Source organism: Physella acuta, unplaced genomic scaffold (genome assembly GCF_028476545.2).
Source record: "Physella acuta isolate Inbredline_101_S28 unplaced genomic scaffold, ASM2847654v3 ptg002023l, whole genome shotgun sequence".
NCBI lineage: Eukaryota > Metazoa > Mollusca > Gastropoda > Physidae > Physella > Physella acuta.
The window spans coordinates 28,280-44,937 of NW_026733527.1; the positions used below are offsets into that span (position 1 = coordinate 28,280).

Genomic DNA, 16,658 nt, shown 5'->3' on the forward strand with positions numbered 1-16,658 from the left:
ACTAATTTACATCAAATACAAACAGAGAATAATCTAGTTTCCTGATGAGCATACTTTTAACACATTTAAGTGTTACATGTCAGCCTGTTATATAGACCCATAGCCATTGCCTATTTGAGAAAATAAATTACAAGGCAGTGGTTGCTTGAATTTAGAGTTGTCTCTCCCAGATATGTTGCTGTAAAGATTGTTTACGTAAATACATAAAACTTCTCACATACACAACAGTGAGAAAAGTTATTGATAAAAGTCGTTGTTTTTTTTTCTGGCTATACTAACCCTACATGTGCGTTGACAAGATAAACAGATGAACTCTGCTTTATCCACACGATGGAGTCAGCTAAATACAATACTCATCATGATTTCAATTACCTGACAAGGTCGCTAGAAACCTGAGCACCACACTAAAAAGCCAAGGTTAGCTTTAATTAACTCTTCTGTTCATTAGGCCTAACTACACCGTATCCGGGATGAAATCTATATATAGATTCAGCACTGCATGATTTTCTGCCGTGAAATGATCATTAATGGGAATTCTAGCTTTAGAACCAAGAAGACAGAAAAAAATAGAAACCATTTTTTTTTGTAGCATTGGATTTTATTTTTATGTTTTAAATACAAATCTGACATTATGAGTTCCCTCTGGTGAGGGCTATACATGTAATATTACAGAAATCAGGTAGGACGGATTAAGGGGATTATTGGATTATGGCTCAGGCGGAGGTCGACATGGCGATGGTTGTGACGGGTCGGTGCGGGCGGGTCGAGTTGTTCTGTCTGAGATCGAATCGATTCTTCTTACACAACGGCCGAATGCAGGTCATGAACAGCTTGATGTAGGCGGCCTTGAACTTCTTGTTCATCAGCCCGTACACGATAGGGTTCACGCAGCTGTTGAAGTAGCCGAGGAACAGTGACGTCATGTCCAGCCCACGTGATGACCGCTCAGGCGTGAAGACGGAGATGAACATGGAGATGCAGTACGGGAACCAGCAGACGATGAAGAGAACGATGACGACGACAAGACTTCCTGCCAGTTGGAACTCTTCCTTTCTCCGACGTTCTAATTTCCCCAACGGTTTCCGGGGTGGCGGTTTTTGAGGTGTCAGTTGAGTTTGGTTGTTGTCGTCTGAAGATGTTGAAGGATTCCCGGATGTGACGTCATGGTTCGTGTTTCCCGGGACGTTAAGTCTGCTCTTGCCATACTCCAGTGTGTAAGGTGATTCGGTGCCATTGGTTACGGAGCCAGGAATTTCTAAAGCTGAATGCTGACAATCGATGTTTTGAAGTACATTATCTCGTAGAGCGGGTTGTACACACATTAGTACACCAGCAGTGTGTGTACTCACATTCCGAACCCTTGACTTTAAATCATGTACACTATAACAGTTATGCCGTGCTGTGTCTACAGAATCCTTACCATAGTACTCGAGTATTTCTCCTTTAGTCATTCCATGTTTTAAATGTGTATCAACAACATAGTTTCTAGTAACTTGTGTCTGCCTACTAATTGCAACATTGTCATTCTGTACTGAATCCACGTGTATACGATGTTTGCTTACTAAATCAGCAGTTTGTTTTGAAATAGTTCTCTCAGCCTCATGATTAACATTGTTATCGTAGGCCATATTGTCATGACGATTTGGTGAGTTCATCGTCATTACATTTTTATCTACTTCCTTAACGCGAATAAGTCCAAGTCTCTTAAACACGTAATTGAAACAAGTCTGGAAAATAATTTTACGCTGAGATAAATATAGACCTACTTCCTGCGACTCAATGAATAATTGCGGGTTATCTTTCTTTTCAATGGCACGATCAATAGACACTGAATTTAATATGCGATTATCTCCCATTTTCACGATGTTCTGCTTCGTTGGAAGATTTAGTGCTGAATTTTCCGCCTTTTTATAAACATGCCGTTTCATCTCTTGTGGTCGTTTATCGATTTTGAGCTCGCTAACCTCATTAATGGTGCAGAGATGAGTTGTGTTTCCTGACTTTCGAGAACTCGGATTGTTGTCGTATTTTTTGACGTGTTTAGTGTTTTGTAAGCGAGCTAAGCCATAAAAATTCGTACAACACGAATGTTGGTCTAAGCATTGATCGTCTATGACAGGGTTTGAACTGCGGGTAGGTCTAGTTGTCTTGGTGAACTTGTGCTGAGTTATATAATCTGTAACATTGAAGAGGTCCGGAGCTAATGATCCCGGGTAAGGGAAATTAGGAACCAATGTAGCTGAACGGTTAAGGTTGGTTGAAGAGGACGGAAACCGCATATGGTCATGGGGTCTGGTTGCGTGTGATCTATTTTTAGCGTGCGTAAGTTTAATTACCGAGTCCCGTATTTGAAATGACGTCGTTTCCGCTTCTGCAAGTTCCATTTGTTTAGAAGCCAAATCTTTAGTTTCGTATAATTGAAACGAATATCCAGTGTTGCTTTCAGTTTGTGTGTTGGTTTTGTAAGAATATTCGTTTCCTTTGGCGAGGTTTTCGGTTTCTGTTTCAACGTCACGTTGTATGGAGATGTGTTGGTCTACGCCTCTTTCAATTACAAAGTCACGTGTTTGTGGGGTGGTGTGTAGGTTTACCCCTCCCTCAATAGTAAACAGACGCGTTTTTGTTTCCGTGTCGGCGCAGGTTTCACGGCAAATGTCAGGCAAATAATTAACGATGGATCCGTCTGGTGGCGGATCGTTACACTCAATATCAGTCACCGACAACTCTGTACACACGTTAGTGGTGTCCCTTTTCACAACAGTATCGACATTATCTCCCTTTGTGTCATCGTAGTGTTTACCTGCCCTTGAATCTACTACAGTATGTGTAGGTGTCCCGTGTGATGATTTAAGCAAATAATTGTTTGTTGATTGTATACTATGGCGGCTAGTACTGGAAAACTCGTTGCTTTTACTGTCTGACAAATCTAAACTTGGATTGTGCAATACTTTTGTAGTATTGGTACACTCGTCTGGATTTTCTGAAAAATTCACCGTTTTACTCAACTTTGGTTTCACATTTTTATCGACTTCTTGTTTAGATAGATTGGTAGTGATATGCATTGTATTGTTATTCGTAGTTTTAGCGTCGTGCTTTTCGTGGTTGGTAACTTCCGGTTTAGGATCGGTCACGTGGTTCCGGTGTGCGTCATCGTTGTCCTTGTCCTTGAAAGACTGGATGGCGCGCCTGCTGTGGAGGAAGGCCCGGAGGATGCTGACGTTGCAGAAGGTCATGGCCACACAGGGGATGCAGAAGCAGACGAAGATCATGAAGAGGGCGTAGGTGAAGGAGAGCGCCCAGTTGCAGAAGCAGAGCGAGGCGTAGGGCAGGTAACTGTAAGCGGCCCAGCCGAATAAGGGAGGTAATGACAGTAAACCGGCCACAAGCCATACACCTAGATGTGGGGGAATAAAATGAAATGCACAGTTAAATGATATCCAGAGAAATACATGTAATAATAGGACGACGTGGCCTAGTATAGAGATCTAGACTGCTAACTCGAAAGTCTCGAGTTCGATTTCGGGTTCATGTCAGTAGACTGTCTCTGAGTCCACCAAGCTCTGATGGGTACTTACCCCAGTCAATGAAAACAAAGGCAGCTGGGCATAGTGCTGACTACACTATAACTTCATATGTCGAGGTCTTTGAAACAGATGAACTCTACTTGATCTGCCCAACGTGTCTCGTGCACGAACGTGAAAAAAATGCTGACGTGTAATAAAACTAACAACAAATATGCGCCTAAAGGAAATGAAATATCGACAGGTATCATGTTATCATACATTGATGAATAATGCCACATTATTAGTTTTACAGCAAGTAAACTCGATATAGATTCTCGTACTTTTGTAAGCCTGTGGTCTAAGTACACTTGCCACCCATGTTTCTTATCGATAAATTCACTTAGGAGAAAATGCTTTCCGCGATATTAATAACTATGTCAAGGATAACACGTTTCAAACAAAAAAAAAACATGTTGTGCAGACAACCTTGAAGAAAATTTTAATAAAAAAAAACATACTTAAGCAAAATATGATAAGACGCTGATAATCCGATAATCGTAAGTTTGGTATAAGTTAAACCTAGCATATTCTACCTACACCCAATACAGTTGGAACTTTGTGAAGGTAGAAGGACTTTTAAGCCTAGAGATAGCAGGTGTACGATTCTATATTAAGTAGCATTCGTTAAATTTTCTTAAACACGTTTAAGAAAAACCATATTTACGCATATTGCGTTCAACAAAGTCCAACAAAAAGCAAATAATGTTGTACCAATTTAGTTATTATTGTTGTATCAATTCGTATGCTCAAACTCCGTGTTAATTAATCTAATTGGTAATAGGAGAAAAAATTGCTAATTTAGTAAAACTGCAGTAGAAAATGATATGAGTGGAAACTGACCATTTCATAGCCCAATAGAAAAGTACGAATAAGTACAACATTTCTGTCTATCTTTGAATTAAAGAAAACAAGTCCTGAATTCCCGAACTCTAGTAGTTTGTCAGATCAAAATAATCAAATAAATGTCAATTTTTACTTTTGACCAGGATATTACACTCTCATTGAAAATTTAAGACGTAATCGTGCTTCTTAGTCGTGGAACTTAATTAATTACACCATGTTGTAATTAACATTTTTCACTGGGTTTAAGACGATTTATTCTGACAGAATTTATTTTATTCTTTCTGCGGGCGTTTCTCCTTTGTACGATTATTACCAGTTAATCATTACAATTCAACAGAAAGGTAATTAGCATGTATCGGCAATCAAATTAAAAATGATTATATGATTAAATAAACCGGGAGTGATGTCCCCTAAACTTTCTCGAATATTCTTATATAAAATAACAGGGGATGGGAACTCGGGCTATAGACATGATTTTTAATCCATTTTAAATACTTAAAGTTTTAAAAATAGAATAAAATCTCGTAGACAAATTAATTGCACACCAAGTGAACGCCAAATAAAAAAGCGCATAATAGTACGCAATATTATTAGTACTTCTAAAATTTACATTCGTTTTTTGAGAAATCGGAAGTAGCGTAAATTACTACTTCCGGTCAACGGAAAGTTACTCAAAATTTAACAGAAGAGAATTAGATCTTTTACTTACATGTGAAATTTCCGTTTACACACGGACACACACACAGACAGACAGACACACAGACATACGGACAAGATTGCAAAATTATGTTTTTCCGTATCAGTGAGGTGTAAAACGTCGAGATTTGTAAAATTCTCGATTTTTTTTTTGCACGATTACAAGACTTTCTCTATACTTCGTATATACGAGAAAGTAAAAAAGGTATAAATAAAACGCAAATACATCTTAGGTAATTAAAGAAAACAATTAATTTAGACAGCCGACATTAATGAAACGTTTTTAGCTACAAAAAAAGTCGAACACATTTTAAAGGCGACGAGAAAGGAGCAGAGTGACGGAATTTAGACTCGAATAAAAACTTCATTGAGAATTGGACAGATTTAAGTGATAGCTGCTAGACACGAATAAAGTTCACTAAGACTTGTTCAGATTGTCTTTTAAACTTCAACAGGACCATGCAGTGCCTTTTAAACATTTTTCGGACTGTTTTGAAATTACGATTTTGATACGTTAATGGTCTCGACTAACGCCAGTATTAACGTTAGTATCATTGCTACTATCACAGATAATTTTACGCTTAGAAATAGGATATGGAGCGACGCGGTAGATAGATAGAGCCTACGACTGCTACCCCGAAAGTCTTGAGTAAAACGGCTCATGAGTCCACTCAGCTCTAACGGGTACTCAACTCACGTTAGGGAAAGCAAATGCGGCTGGGAATAGTGCTGACCACAGATCCCTTTCTATGCCGAGAACACAGAAACAGGTGCAATCTACTGCACTTGCCACCAGGTTCAAGAGGGAGCGTTAGAATCAGACTGTATTTCAGGAATAATCTCAGCTTAGGCTTTCGTTCATGATGAAGGTTAATGGCAACATCTGGATTAATGTTATGGCTCGGTTTAGGGTTATGACCCGAGTATCGAGGTTAAAAGTAAATACTCAAACACGACCTGCGATTGCTCGCACGTGCATCAAGACTGTGTCACTCACCTAGGCACATGAAAGCTGTGTTCAGGTAAGTAAAGACGTCGATGTACCTGTTGGGCAGGCAAATCTTGACGTAGCGGTTCATGCTGATGACGCCCAGGGACTGGACTGAGGCCGTGAAGGTCAGCATGTTCAGGTAACCCATGGCAACGCAGGTCGCTCTGATACAGGGAGATAAGTGAAGTTAAACAAATTGTATAGACAACCATTTAATTTTTTTTTTTTAAAAAAGCATTAATGGTAATAAATGAGAAATATTGGTCACTAAATTAATGGTTATTATATAAGTTAGTATTTAAGGATAATTTTTATCAATGGTCACTTTATAGGGTCACTTTCTGATGTTGTCCATTGACTAAATTATTTACTTCGTTTTATGGACAATGTGTTAGTTTTTACTATGACTAAAGCCCAAAGATTGTAAAACCCTGTAACGGTAATTAAGTTATCGTTTTCATATACATACACACACACACAAACAAATACATGCATACACACGGTCATACGCACAGACATAGGGACTAAATCGCAATTTTCCGAATCAGGGAGGTGTAAAACGATTTTTTGCAAGATTTCAATACTTCTTCTATACATGAAAGTAAAAATTCAACGCATTTTGTTCATAAAGTTTGAAAATTATATAATCTTCTCCCCTTTAGCAGACGTCTCAAAGTGCGATCTGTCACTTGTTGTCGCGTTGGTTGCGTGTTGAATAAAAGATTTTGATAGTTTTTCAAGCCACAAAAAACAGTTTAAATTAACTTTAAAACAATATTTTTTAAAGGAATCCGTTTATTTTAAGGGGCCTATTGTCATTGTTAACCCCTTATGCCTGAATTATGTTCCAAGCGTGTACAAAAAAATTGTGCTGATTTTCTCTCATCATACTGACACTGAATTTGAGGTAGGGCCTATATAGTTGTTTTTAAATTTGGACTTATTTTTTATGCTAATTACGGTACGTCGCGAAAACGCGACATCAAGCACTTATGGACCAAACAGTAATTTATAGTTTATCATATTTTAAAAGATTTGATATTTATTTTTCAATTACAATTTGATCATCCTGCACTATCTTAAACATATTTTTTAAATAGGAGGAAAATACATTTTTTTCTATTTTCTGAAGAAAAGTTACTCATAAATCTTTTCACATTTTTCTTCCCATTTGAATTTCATTTAGGAATAAAAGAAGTGTAAAAAAAATTGCGTTTCTAACGTGAATTTGTTTATTTATTAAATTATTAAAAAATAGTAAATTTAGCTATTGTAGCGTCTTATTTTAGCATTAGATGTAAAAAAACATAAAAACACAGAGAACCAAACCGTTTCGAGGTGAAATAATTGGTGGCCCTGAAAAGGACCTGGAGAAATTCCTTTTTTTTTATTGCAAGGGCCTAATTTTGCTCAGATGTAAACAAGACTTTCCGTCAAAATGTGAGAATTCGATTACCAAGCCTACACGCCACAGTAAAATGTTCCGAGCTCTCGGAAAACTTTCCACAGGCTTACCAGAGAAGTTTCCGACGCACCAGGGGAGACCAACACAGTAAATATACTAGTCAACACTGGGTAAGCTAAAATAGGTACGGATATACACATACCCTAAAGCAATGTACAACCCAAACTAATCGAGCTCTTAGAAAAACAAAGTTCCAAGTTCCATAGAGAGAAAAGTATCAAGTCCTTAGTGACAAATAAAATTTCACTAGATTCTCAATACCAATCGCCAAGAAAATTGAAATAATTTGTCTAGCTAAGCCACGGGTCGCCTGCCAGAGGACTCAGAGTTTCTCATAAAAACATTTCTACAGAGCGAAATGTCTGTGAGTAACCCTGAAAGGCACAGGTCATACGCCAGCGTCTTAAGTATAAAAACCACGTAGTTCCCAGTTCGGGTATTCTACAAGGTGTGTGGTTTAGTAGACGCGTGCCCCGCAAGAAAAAGATTTTTTTTTTTTTTTTTTTTTTTCTTTTTTAATTTTTTTTTTCTCGCAAGAAAAAGTCATGAAAATGACAGGGCAACGCTGAAACAGCAGAAACATGTAAAGATTAGATCTAAGATTTATTCATATAAATAGTGCGGACGGAATAGAAAACTCGTAAAAATTTTTATCCACTCTTAGTTCCTATGGATACAGCAGTTAATTTAAATTCAAATAATCTGCTAGAACATACGAGAATAATTATTAAAAACTGATAAAATATGATAGAAAAAAGCAATAACAAACAACAGTAACAAAATAAGAGCTACTTTAGGTTTGAAATTTACAATCAACGCGTTCATTAGAAGTGCGATTAAGTTTAGATCTAAGATGAATACAAAGCCTCCACAATTTTCGAAACAATATGTCCATTTAAATTTATTTTAATAAACAATTATGCATGTGCCAAAATAAATAATAATGGTTTTAAGAAAATAGTATTTAGCTTTAAATTAGTTTTATGACACCCAAAATTTGAAACTGAAAGGCAACAGCAGAGTCACATTGATTTTGTGATAATCAATTCTAATGTTTGTTTTTTTCTTTGAGTGATGTTGTTGTCAGGGTCGGCGCTACCTATAAGGCGAACTAGGCTGTCACCCAGGGCGCCATCCCTAGGGGGGGGGGGCGCTAAAGGTTTAATCGCTATTATCAAAAAGTACCTAATATTTAATAACTTTTATAAAGGAGTAGCGATCTGTTTCCGCACCCAGGACGAACAATCAATTTTGCACCCCCACCCAAAAATTGGGTCTATATAAGCCATATATTTGTTCGCGATGGGGAAATGGACCCCACCTCCCTAATTTGGAAAGGTCGGGCGCTTTTTACCAGTCACTTTGCCTTTTTAATTTGGTGTCACATAATTGATGTAGAAAACGATTAAATAAGTTCGTAATTTAAATTTCGAACATTTCAAACGGTTATCTAATTTTAATTGGGCTTGTAAGTCTCGTTTTCTCTGACTTTGAATTAGAGTTTTGTAATGACTGGGTGTTCAAAGTATTGTACTTGTTTGGTACGTTTTGATGAATTCTTTAGATTTGGGAGTAACGGCGGATGGCTGTTGCTGATATGGTTTCATAGGTATTAAGTATAGAAGTGTTAAAGTGTCATAATTTTTATTCGGCTGTTTTGTAGTTGAAGGTCGAGTGAAATCTGATTGGTAATAGAGAAATGAGAATGCAGGTGATGAAGTATCGTAGTTCTGGAGTTCGAGAGTATTGATTCTTGTGGTATTAAGGTATCGAATTATATTGACTGTTAAAGTGTAGTAGTAGGTCCAGTGTAATCGTTGTTGATTGGGAGTACCGTTTGTAGAGCTCGGTGAAGTTGAACGAGTTGGTGTCGTAGTCCTGGAGCATCGAGTCTAGTTATGTTTAAATATCGAAGTTTGATATGTGTTGTAAATGTAGTAGAGTATATCGAGTAGTCGAGTTTATCGTACGTAAGATGATTTCAGTACAAAGAAAGGTAGGCGTTCTATAGTTGAAAAATCTTTAGTTTTTTAGGAATCTATATTACCACTCTTAAAGTATTAATATATAACATTAAATAGGATGGAATCAATAACTAACCATTAACTGATAAACTTTGTTTTTTTAAATTATATTTTTTTAATACTTAATCAGTATTTCTAGCAATGTCTAAAACAGTTACCCGTATTTGATTTTTTGAAAGGCATCCCTAATTTTTTTTTGTTAGCTTTTTAGCGCAATTTCCATACGGACAATTGCGATTATTAACTCATTTCTAGATGGATGTGTGTCCCCAGCTTTAAGTCGTATCTCCTCCTCGACGAAAAGCAAATATGTTAAGCAAGTTCCGAGGATGATTGTGGGCCAAAAAAATTATGGAATTCCTTCCTGGATTTCCCGGAAAAGCCAAAAAACCTCGAACAAATACAGTTTTTGGTCCATATCTCGGCAACCAGACCACTTAGCGACTTGAAACATTTTTTGCGCTTAAATTGTCACTAGACTTTTTATTAACTTGTTTTTTTTTAAATTTGCAATTTAAACTAAGTATATCAAAATCATCATCCTTATAAATAAATTTTATCATGTAATGAAACCAAATATTTAACAAATGAAAGTACTAATAAGTATCCCTAATATATATATATATATATATATATATATATATATATATATATATATATATATATATATATATATATATATATATATATATATATATATATATATATATATATATATATATATATTTTTTTTTTTTTTTAATTGTAAAGTTGTTTATTTGTATCTTTTACTACTCTTTACACTGTCAAGATTTTTGTAAACTAATGAGTTTTTAATAACCTGAATGATTGATATAACTATGACTGTGAAAATGTGTGATATAGACTATGGACTGAAATATTTAAATACAGTATATTTAGTAAGTTTGCATTATTTGGATATTATGCTTTCTCGTTTTTGTTCATGTCCAATCCTAATTAAATAACACTTCAATATCATGTTTTATTTTCTTTACAGATGTTTTTGTGTAAAGAAGTAATTTAATAATTAAGTCCAGGGAGCAACTGTTTTTGAGATCTTGACGATTATAAACAAGCTTTAATTTTACTAAATGCAATCATAAAATCAATAACTGGTTAAGTTTACAGTTTTCATGAAATTGAAGTCAGTTTGGTTTAATAAGTATCCCTAATATAAGGGACCCAAAAACTCAGACAATTCGATAACTATCAATGGTTTCGTGTAATCAAAATTGAATAGAAGTATGTTATAATAAAGCTACAGTTTTAGGACTTTCAAATAAATCCAACAGTTAAGTAGTCAATAAGTAATATATATTGTTTTTACAAGGTTACATAGCGATTATAAAAATTTTGTTACAACTATTATGTAAGGATATTTATATCGTTTTATTATGTTTTTAAGCATGTCTTAGTTATACTACTTTAATTTAGCTATTCTTTTGAAAAGTTATTTCCCTTGAGTAAAATACTAATTTTTGAATTTTCAAATGGGAGATAATTCGTTGCTTAATTTAATATTAATTTCGAATTCCTGCACTTTAGGTTGACCGCAGGGGTCGGCAAACTGCGGCTCTCGAGCCGCATACTACTCTTTTGATCTCAAGGTGCGGCTCTTCAGCTCCATGCACAAATATTAATAACGAGCCGACCCGCGGCGAATCATACGCCACTATTTAGTTGATTTATTTTCTACCTTTCAGTAATCCATAAATTGAATGCTGCCACTAAAAATATTTGCTTTAAAACACTAAAACACTCCTTTCCCCCAACCCCTAGCCCCCCCCCCCCCCCCCGTGAAAGCAGCCTTCTCTTAATTACCTCCCCTAAGTTTACAATCGTTTCAAACTAAATTATATGCCCCTAAAAGCCGTCACTAAACCCGGCTCTACGATTATAAACATTTAGCGTGAACCACAGCTCACCAGACCATGTGGGGGTGGGGGTGGTAGCGATATGCCTAGAGAGGAAGAGAGGGGCTGCTTGGAGGCGCGCTTACAGATTGGTATTTTCTATAGTCTCCAAGAAGAGAATTATATATGTATAGATTATTTTGTTTTATTTTTAAACTCATGAAAATATTAGTCAACAACACTCGGTAATGAGCGATATAATAATAATAAAAATAAACAATAAACACTCGCTATTCTATTAGAATATTTAGTTACTTCATTTTTACTTTCTCGTATGTACGAAGTATAGTGAAAGTCTTGTTATCGTGCAAAAAAAATAATTGTGTGTGTGTGTGTAAAAGATCTAATTCTCTGCCTTCTATAAAAATTTTAGTAATTTCCGTCGACCGGAAGTAGTAATTTACGCTAAAAACGCATGTGAATTTATAAAGTACTAATAATATCCCGGACTATTATGCACATTTTATTTGGCGTTCACTTGGTGTGCAATTCTTTTTTTTACGAGATTCTATTCTATTAAAAAGGTTAAGTAATTAAAAATGGATTACAAATATTGTCTATGTCCTGAGTTGCCATCCCCCGTAGTATTATATTAGAATATTCGAGAAAGTTTAGGGGAGATCACTCCCGGTTTATTACTTTCTCGTATACAAAGTATATAGAAAGTCTTGTAATCGTACAAAAAAAAATCTAGATTTTTGCAAATCTCGACGTTTTACACCTCCCTGAGTCGGAAAAACATAGTTTTGCTATCTTGTCCGTATGTCTCTGTGTATGTATGTGTGTGTATGTGTGTGTGTATGTGTGTGTCTGTGTGTGTCTGTAAACACGATAACTTGAGTACCGTTATAGCTAGTTTGATGACATTTCATACATAATTATTATATCGAATTTGTAGATCCGTATCAGCTTTTCAGTGATTTCCGATAACCGGAAGTGGAACTTTTTCTACTTTCAATTTTTCAAAAGCCTATAACTTGTGTACTATTCAGATAGATAAATGAAATTTCACATATAAGTAGCATATTTAATATTCTCTTCCTTCTGTCAAATTTTGAGTAAATTCCGTTGACCGGAAGCAGTAATTTAGGCTATTTCCGATTTCCCAAAAAACACATGTGAATTTATAAAGTACTGATAATATTACGTACTATTATGCACATTTTATTTGACTTTCACTTGGTGTGCTTTTTTTTTCTACGAGATTCTATTCTATTTAAAAAAGTTTAAGTAATTAAAAATGGATAAAAAATATTGTCTATATCCTGAGTTGCCATCCCCTTAGTGTTATATAAGAATATTAGAGGAAGTTTAGGGGAGATCACTCCCGGTTTATTTAATGTACTTACTTGTTTTCTAAAACTGAGTTATTTAAATGTAAATAATGCCTGTGCTTGGAGCATATTTGTCGAGGCACGGATTTACCTATACTAGCGCCCGGTGCGCCATGGTGCTTGCTGTATGTATGAAAGCCTTGAGTGTAAGTTAATGACTCACCGTAATATCACCGTTCATCACTCAATGCCTAAGTGTCGGATACGGAAAGTAGCGCTCTCGTGAACCCGATTCCACTATCGCAGGGGCACCACGTACAGCCCCTAGCTTAGTTTAATCATCGAATGTCGTATGACGCATTATCAATATTGTAGGATGCTCTTTAAAACTAACGTATGCGCGTAGTATTCGCGGGATAGCCATGTGCTCCAAATGCACCCTGTAGAGATGCCGGAGGGCGCGCCTGATTCGATTAAGTCAATGAATATTGTTGACCATCGTGTCTTTAGTGTATAGCCTTTTTTTAAACGAACGTAGGCGCCACATTTCTCGCAGGTGAGCCCGGGGCTCTTCGGGTAGCGCAATCGAAGAGGTGCCGGAGGCTTGCGCTGAATATAGTAGTACCTCTTACCCGCTATGTAGGAAGCCCAATTAAAGGATGTCAAGTGCTAACGCTATGGAACTCTGGGCCCCAAACCGTGTATTAACGAAAATCCCACCCTTCCTGGAGCTACCCATCACAATTTTTTTTTTCTTTTTCGCAGAAATCTTTTCAAGAGTATTCTCATTTACTCTCCAAAGTTTCATGGCACTCGGATGAACGGTGTCGAACCGCATCCGACTTTTATTTTTTTATATATCGTACCCTCCCAGGGCGCCGCCCTTGAGAAATTAAAAGACATTTTTATGGAGAAACATCCCCTGGATCGTTTTAATCAACTCACTGAAAGTTTCATGGCGATCGGATGAACGGTGTCAATCAGCAATCGATTTTTAATTTATAAAACAAATCGCTCCCTGCTGGGGCGCTACCCCTGCGAATTTGACTTTTTTTTTTCGCAGATACCTCCCCGGGAGTATTCTCCACAACTTCCTAAAGTTTCATGGCGATCGGATGAAAGGTGTAATGAGTAAAAGATAATTTGCCTCGGGCGCTAAATAACCTGGCGCCGGCACTGGTTGTTGTACGGTTCATTTTGTGCAACAGTACAAAATGTATCCGTGTTTAAAGAGAAGAGATGATAAAAATGAACACCTACTTTGCGAAAATCCATCGCGATGACGTAATAGTCGTGACGGTGACCGGCATGCTGACCGTGGCGACCAACAGGTCAGCGAGAGACAGGCACAGGATGAGCATGTTGGATTCGTTCCTCAGACCCTTGTTGGTCAAGATGATCACCCACAGCGCGGCGTTGCTGACCACCGAGACTAGACTGACGGTCCCCAGAATTAGAGACTCGACCAGCGACTCGACGGGACCCACGTGACTTCGGTACGGGTCTCCGATCGTCAGGTTGCTCATTACGTCATAGTAGGACTCCCGTGACGTCACAGCGCCTGGAGAGTGTACACACAAATCAGACTCACAAATCGTATTTCTGTTTCCATAAATATAGTAATACTCAAACTAACGACACACACCACGATGTTGTTGTGAGATATTCTTGTTGAGGGGAGATAACTCGCCTTGTAGCTTCCACCGCGAAGACTGAAATATCGTGCAGACACTATTATTTATCTATTGTCCTTTTTTGTTTAATCAATACATAAATCGACGCTTTTCTCCCCTGCGCAATCACGTGATTTTTTGTGAATAAATTAGTTTTGACAGAAAAGATCTCACAATTTTTATCTCAAAATTGACCGTTACATAGGCTAATTAATTAATTAATGTTATTCTAATTAGGTTATCTCAATTTTTTAAAGGCTTAATTGCTTTTTAATACTGAGTTGTTACTTTAATTTATTTTGGAGGCGTTTTTTTTTTTGTTTTTTTTTTTGTTGCAAATGTCACGAATTTAGGAAATCTTAGGAAAATTAGAATTCGGATAAAATTGGAATGGAGTGGTTTAATGTATGTGTTTTGTTAATAGAGAGAATGTATAAAAAGAATTATTTAACCTTTGTAGAAAATGTAGGATATGTTAGAGAAAGAATGCTGAGAAAGGCATTAAATAAATACATTCTATTTAATCATTTGTTTTAATCTAAAAACTTTAAAGCAGTGACACGAAATAACTCAAAACCTGATTGGGCCGAGCATGTGGGGGCGGCTTTGTCACGGTTTTTTTTTGTTACCACAGTAGCATACTTGATTTTTCAAAAATATGTCCCCCCCTCCCGACGTTGCACTCCCCCCTTTCCTTTTCTTTCAGGGTTTTGATAAGTCCCTCCACATCACACTAGTAACGCCAAAGATTATGCGTGGTGTGGATTGGTAATGAAAACAGTAGTTGTGTTATGGAGGCTCACGAAAACGAAGAAAGAATCCACCCATCAAGTGTAGAGCAAAGGCTCAGTCAAAAGACGTTACGTACTTGAAAATTGACGAATTTATGATAGTAGTATGTTCCTTAGTCCGGCTTGAGTCTGGGACAGATGAAATAGAGTTCAATTACCTCGGCATAAGAGAGCATAATGCGGTTAGCACTACACCCAACCTCCTTTGTTTCACTAACGTGAGCCAGGTACCCTTCAGAGCTGGGTAGACTCAACGACTTCCTACAGACTCGAGCTCGGGATCCGACCTCATGTCTTTTTGCATCATAAGATCTACCAATCGACCACGCCGTCCCCATCCTCTACTATAAATAATTATAATTTTAAACACAATTTTAATATCAGGCGATAGATTTCTAAGAAAACTAACGTAAATATGAATATTCAAGTATAATGTTATAAAAAATAGATCTTTCGTAACAGTAGAAAGCACATAAATACAAATATAAAGGGAGATGGAGAGGGATCTTAAAGAGTATTTCTCCGGGGGTACTTAATATTTTCGGGGGGGGGGGGGCGGACTACATTTTCCTGAGGGGGGGGGGGGGGGCACTAGTCAAAGTACATGTTTGCTATATAAATTCCATCTCGTTCGGGCGGGCGGGCGGGCGGGCGGTAGACTTTCTTCGGGGGGGGGAGCTCGCTCCCCCCCCCCCCTCCGGGAAAATGTAGTCCGCACTCCCCCCCCCCCCCTTGAAAAACACTGAGATCCCTGGAAAAAAACTCTGATCTTAAAAAGAACTTGTTGAAAATGTGTGTTTTTTGTATAACTCTTGTTTGCCTACTCTCCGATTTCCATCATGTAGGTTACAGTTTTTCTTACTATACCACAGAGTGTATGTACATTTCCCTTAGTAGCTTTCTTACAGTAGCTGGAAACACTGCATACTCCTTTCTTATCCAAGTTAAACTAAGATTTATTAAACAAAAATAACTCCGTTGATGTCATATTTGTTTGCATCTCCTTGTTTTAAAAAACTATGTTCAGATTTCAAACAAGATTTTAAAGCTCTGCTAACATAGTCGAAGACATGAACAAAACACGACAGAGTGGGAGGGATTAAAAATTGATGACAAGTCGTGCTTAAATCGTCTACGATCGTTTATTTTATTGTGTAAGAGATGTATTGATTGTACACGACTGACGGTAAAGTTTAGCTAGGCGAGAGGGAGAAAATGTGGTAGTTTCACATGAGAAAGTTGGAGTCGGCGTGTTCGGGTCGGTAAAGTTTATGGTTGCTTAAGTGAACAATCCGGAGTAACTCATGTAGGAGATCTTTGTGCTCTTGCTAAACAGTAATCTTGGACGAAACAGAACATTTTCTCATTCATTTTGTTTACTTTTTGGAAAACCTTCGTCCAGGACTAAATAGAAAGTTGTCTCAT

At 37.0% G+C, this 16,658-nt stretch overlaps 1 protein-coding gene across 1 annotated transcript; it reads right to left on the reverse strand.

Moving 5' to 3' along the window:
• Window positions 1-713: 713 nt before the first annotated feature.
• On the reverse strand, window positions 714-14,295 carry LOC131931745 (octopamine receptor 1-like). The gene is made up of 4 exons (XM_059288588.1): window positions 14,030-14,295; window positions 6,100-6,257; window positions 2,949-3,394; window positions 714-1,268 (listed from the first exon to the last, which is right to left on the reverse strand). The coding sequence occupies exons 1-4, from the start codon at window positions 14,293-14,295 to the stop codon at window positions 714-716; spliced, it is 1,425 nt and encodes a 474-aa protein (XP_059144571.1).
• Window positions 14,296-16,658: the final 2,363 nt, after the last annotated feature.

Bases quoted from the DNA above. Each gene is read 5' to 3' on its own strand.
- LOC131931745 (XM_059288588.1), bottom strand. From the start codon at position 14,295: ATGAGCAACCTGACGATCGGAGACCCGTACCGAAGTCACGTGGGTCCC. The intron at 6,258-14,029 runs GTAGGTGTTCAT...TCCCTGTATCAG, and splicing joins TCGCGATGGATTTTCGCAAA to AGCGACCTGCGTTGCCATGG. The intron at 1,269-2,948 runs GTATTGCACAAT...ATCGATTGTCAG, and splicing joins AGTGTACCAATACTACAAAA to CATTCAGCTTTAGAAATTCC.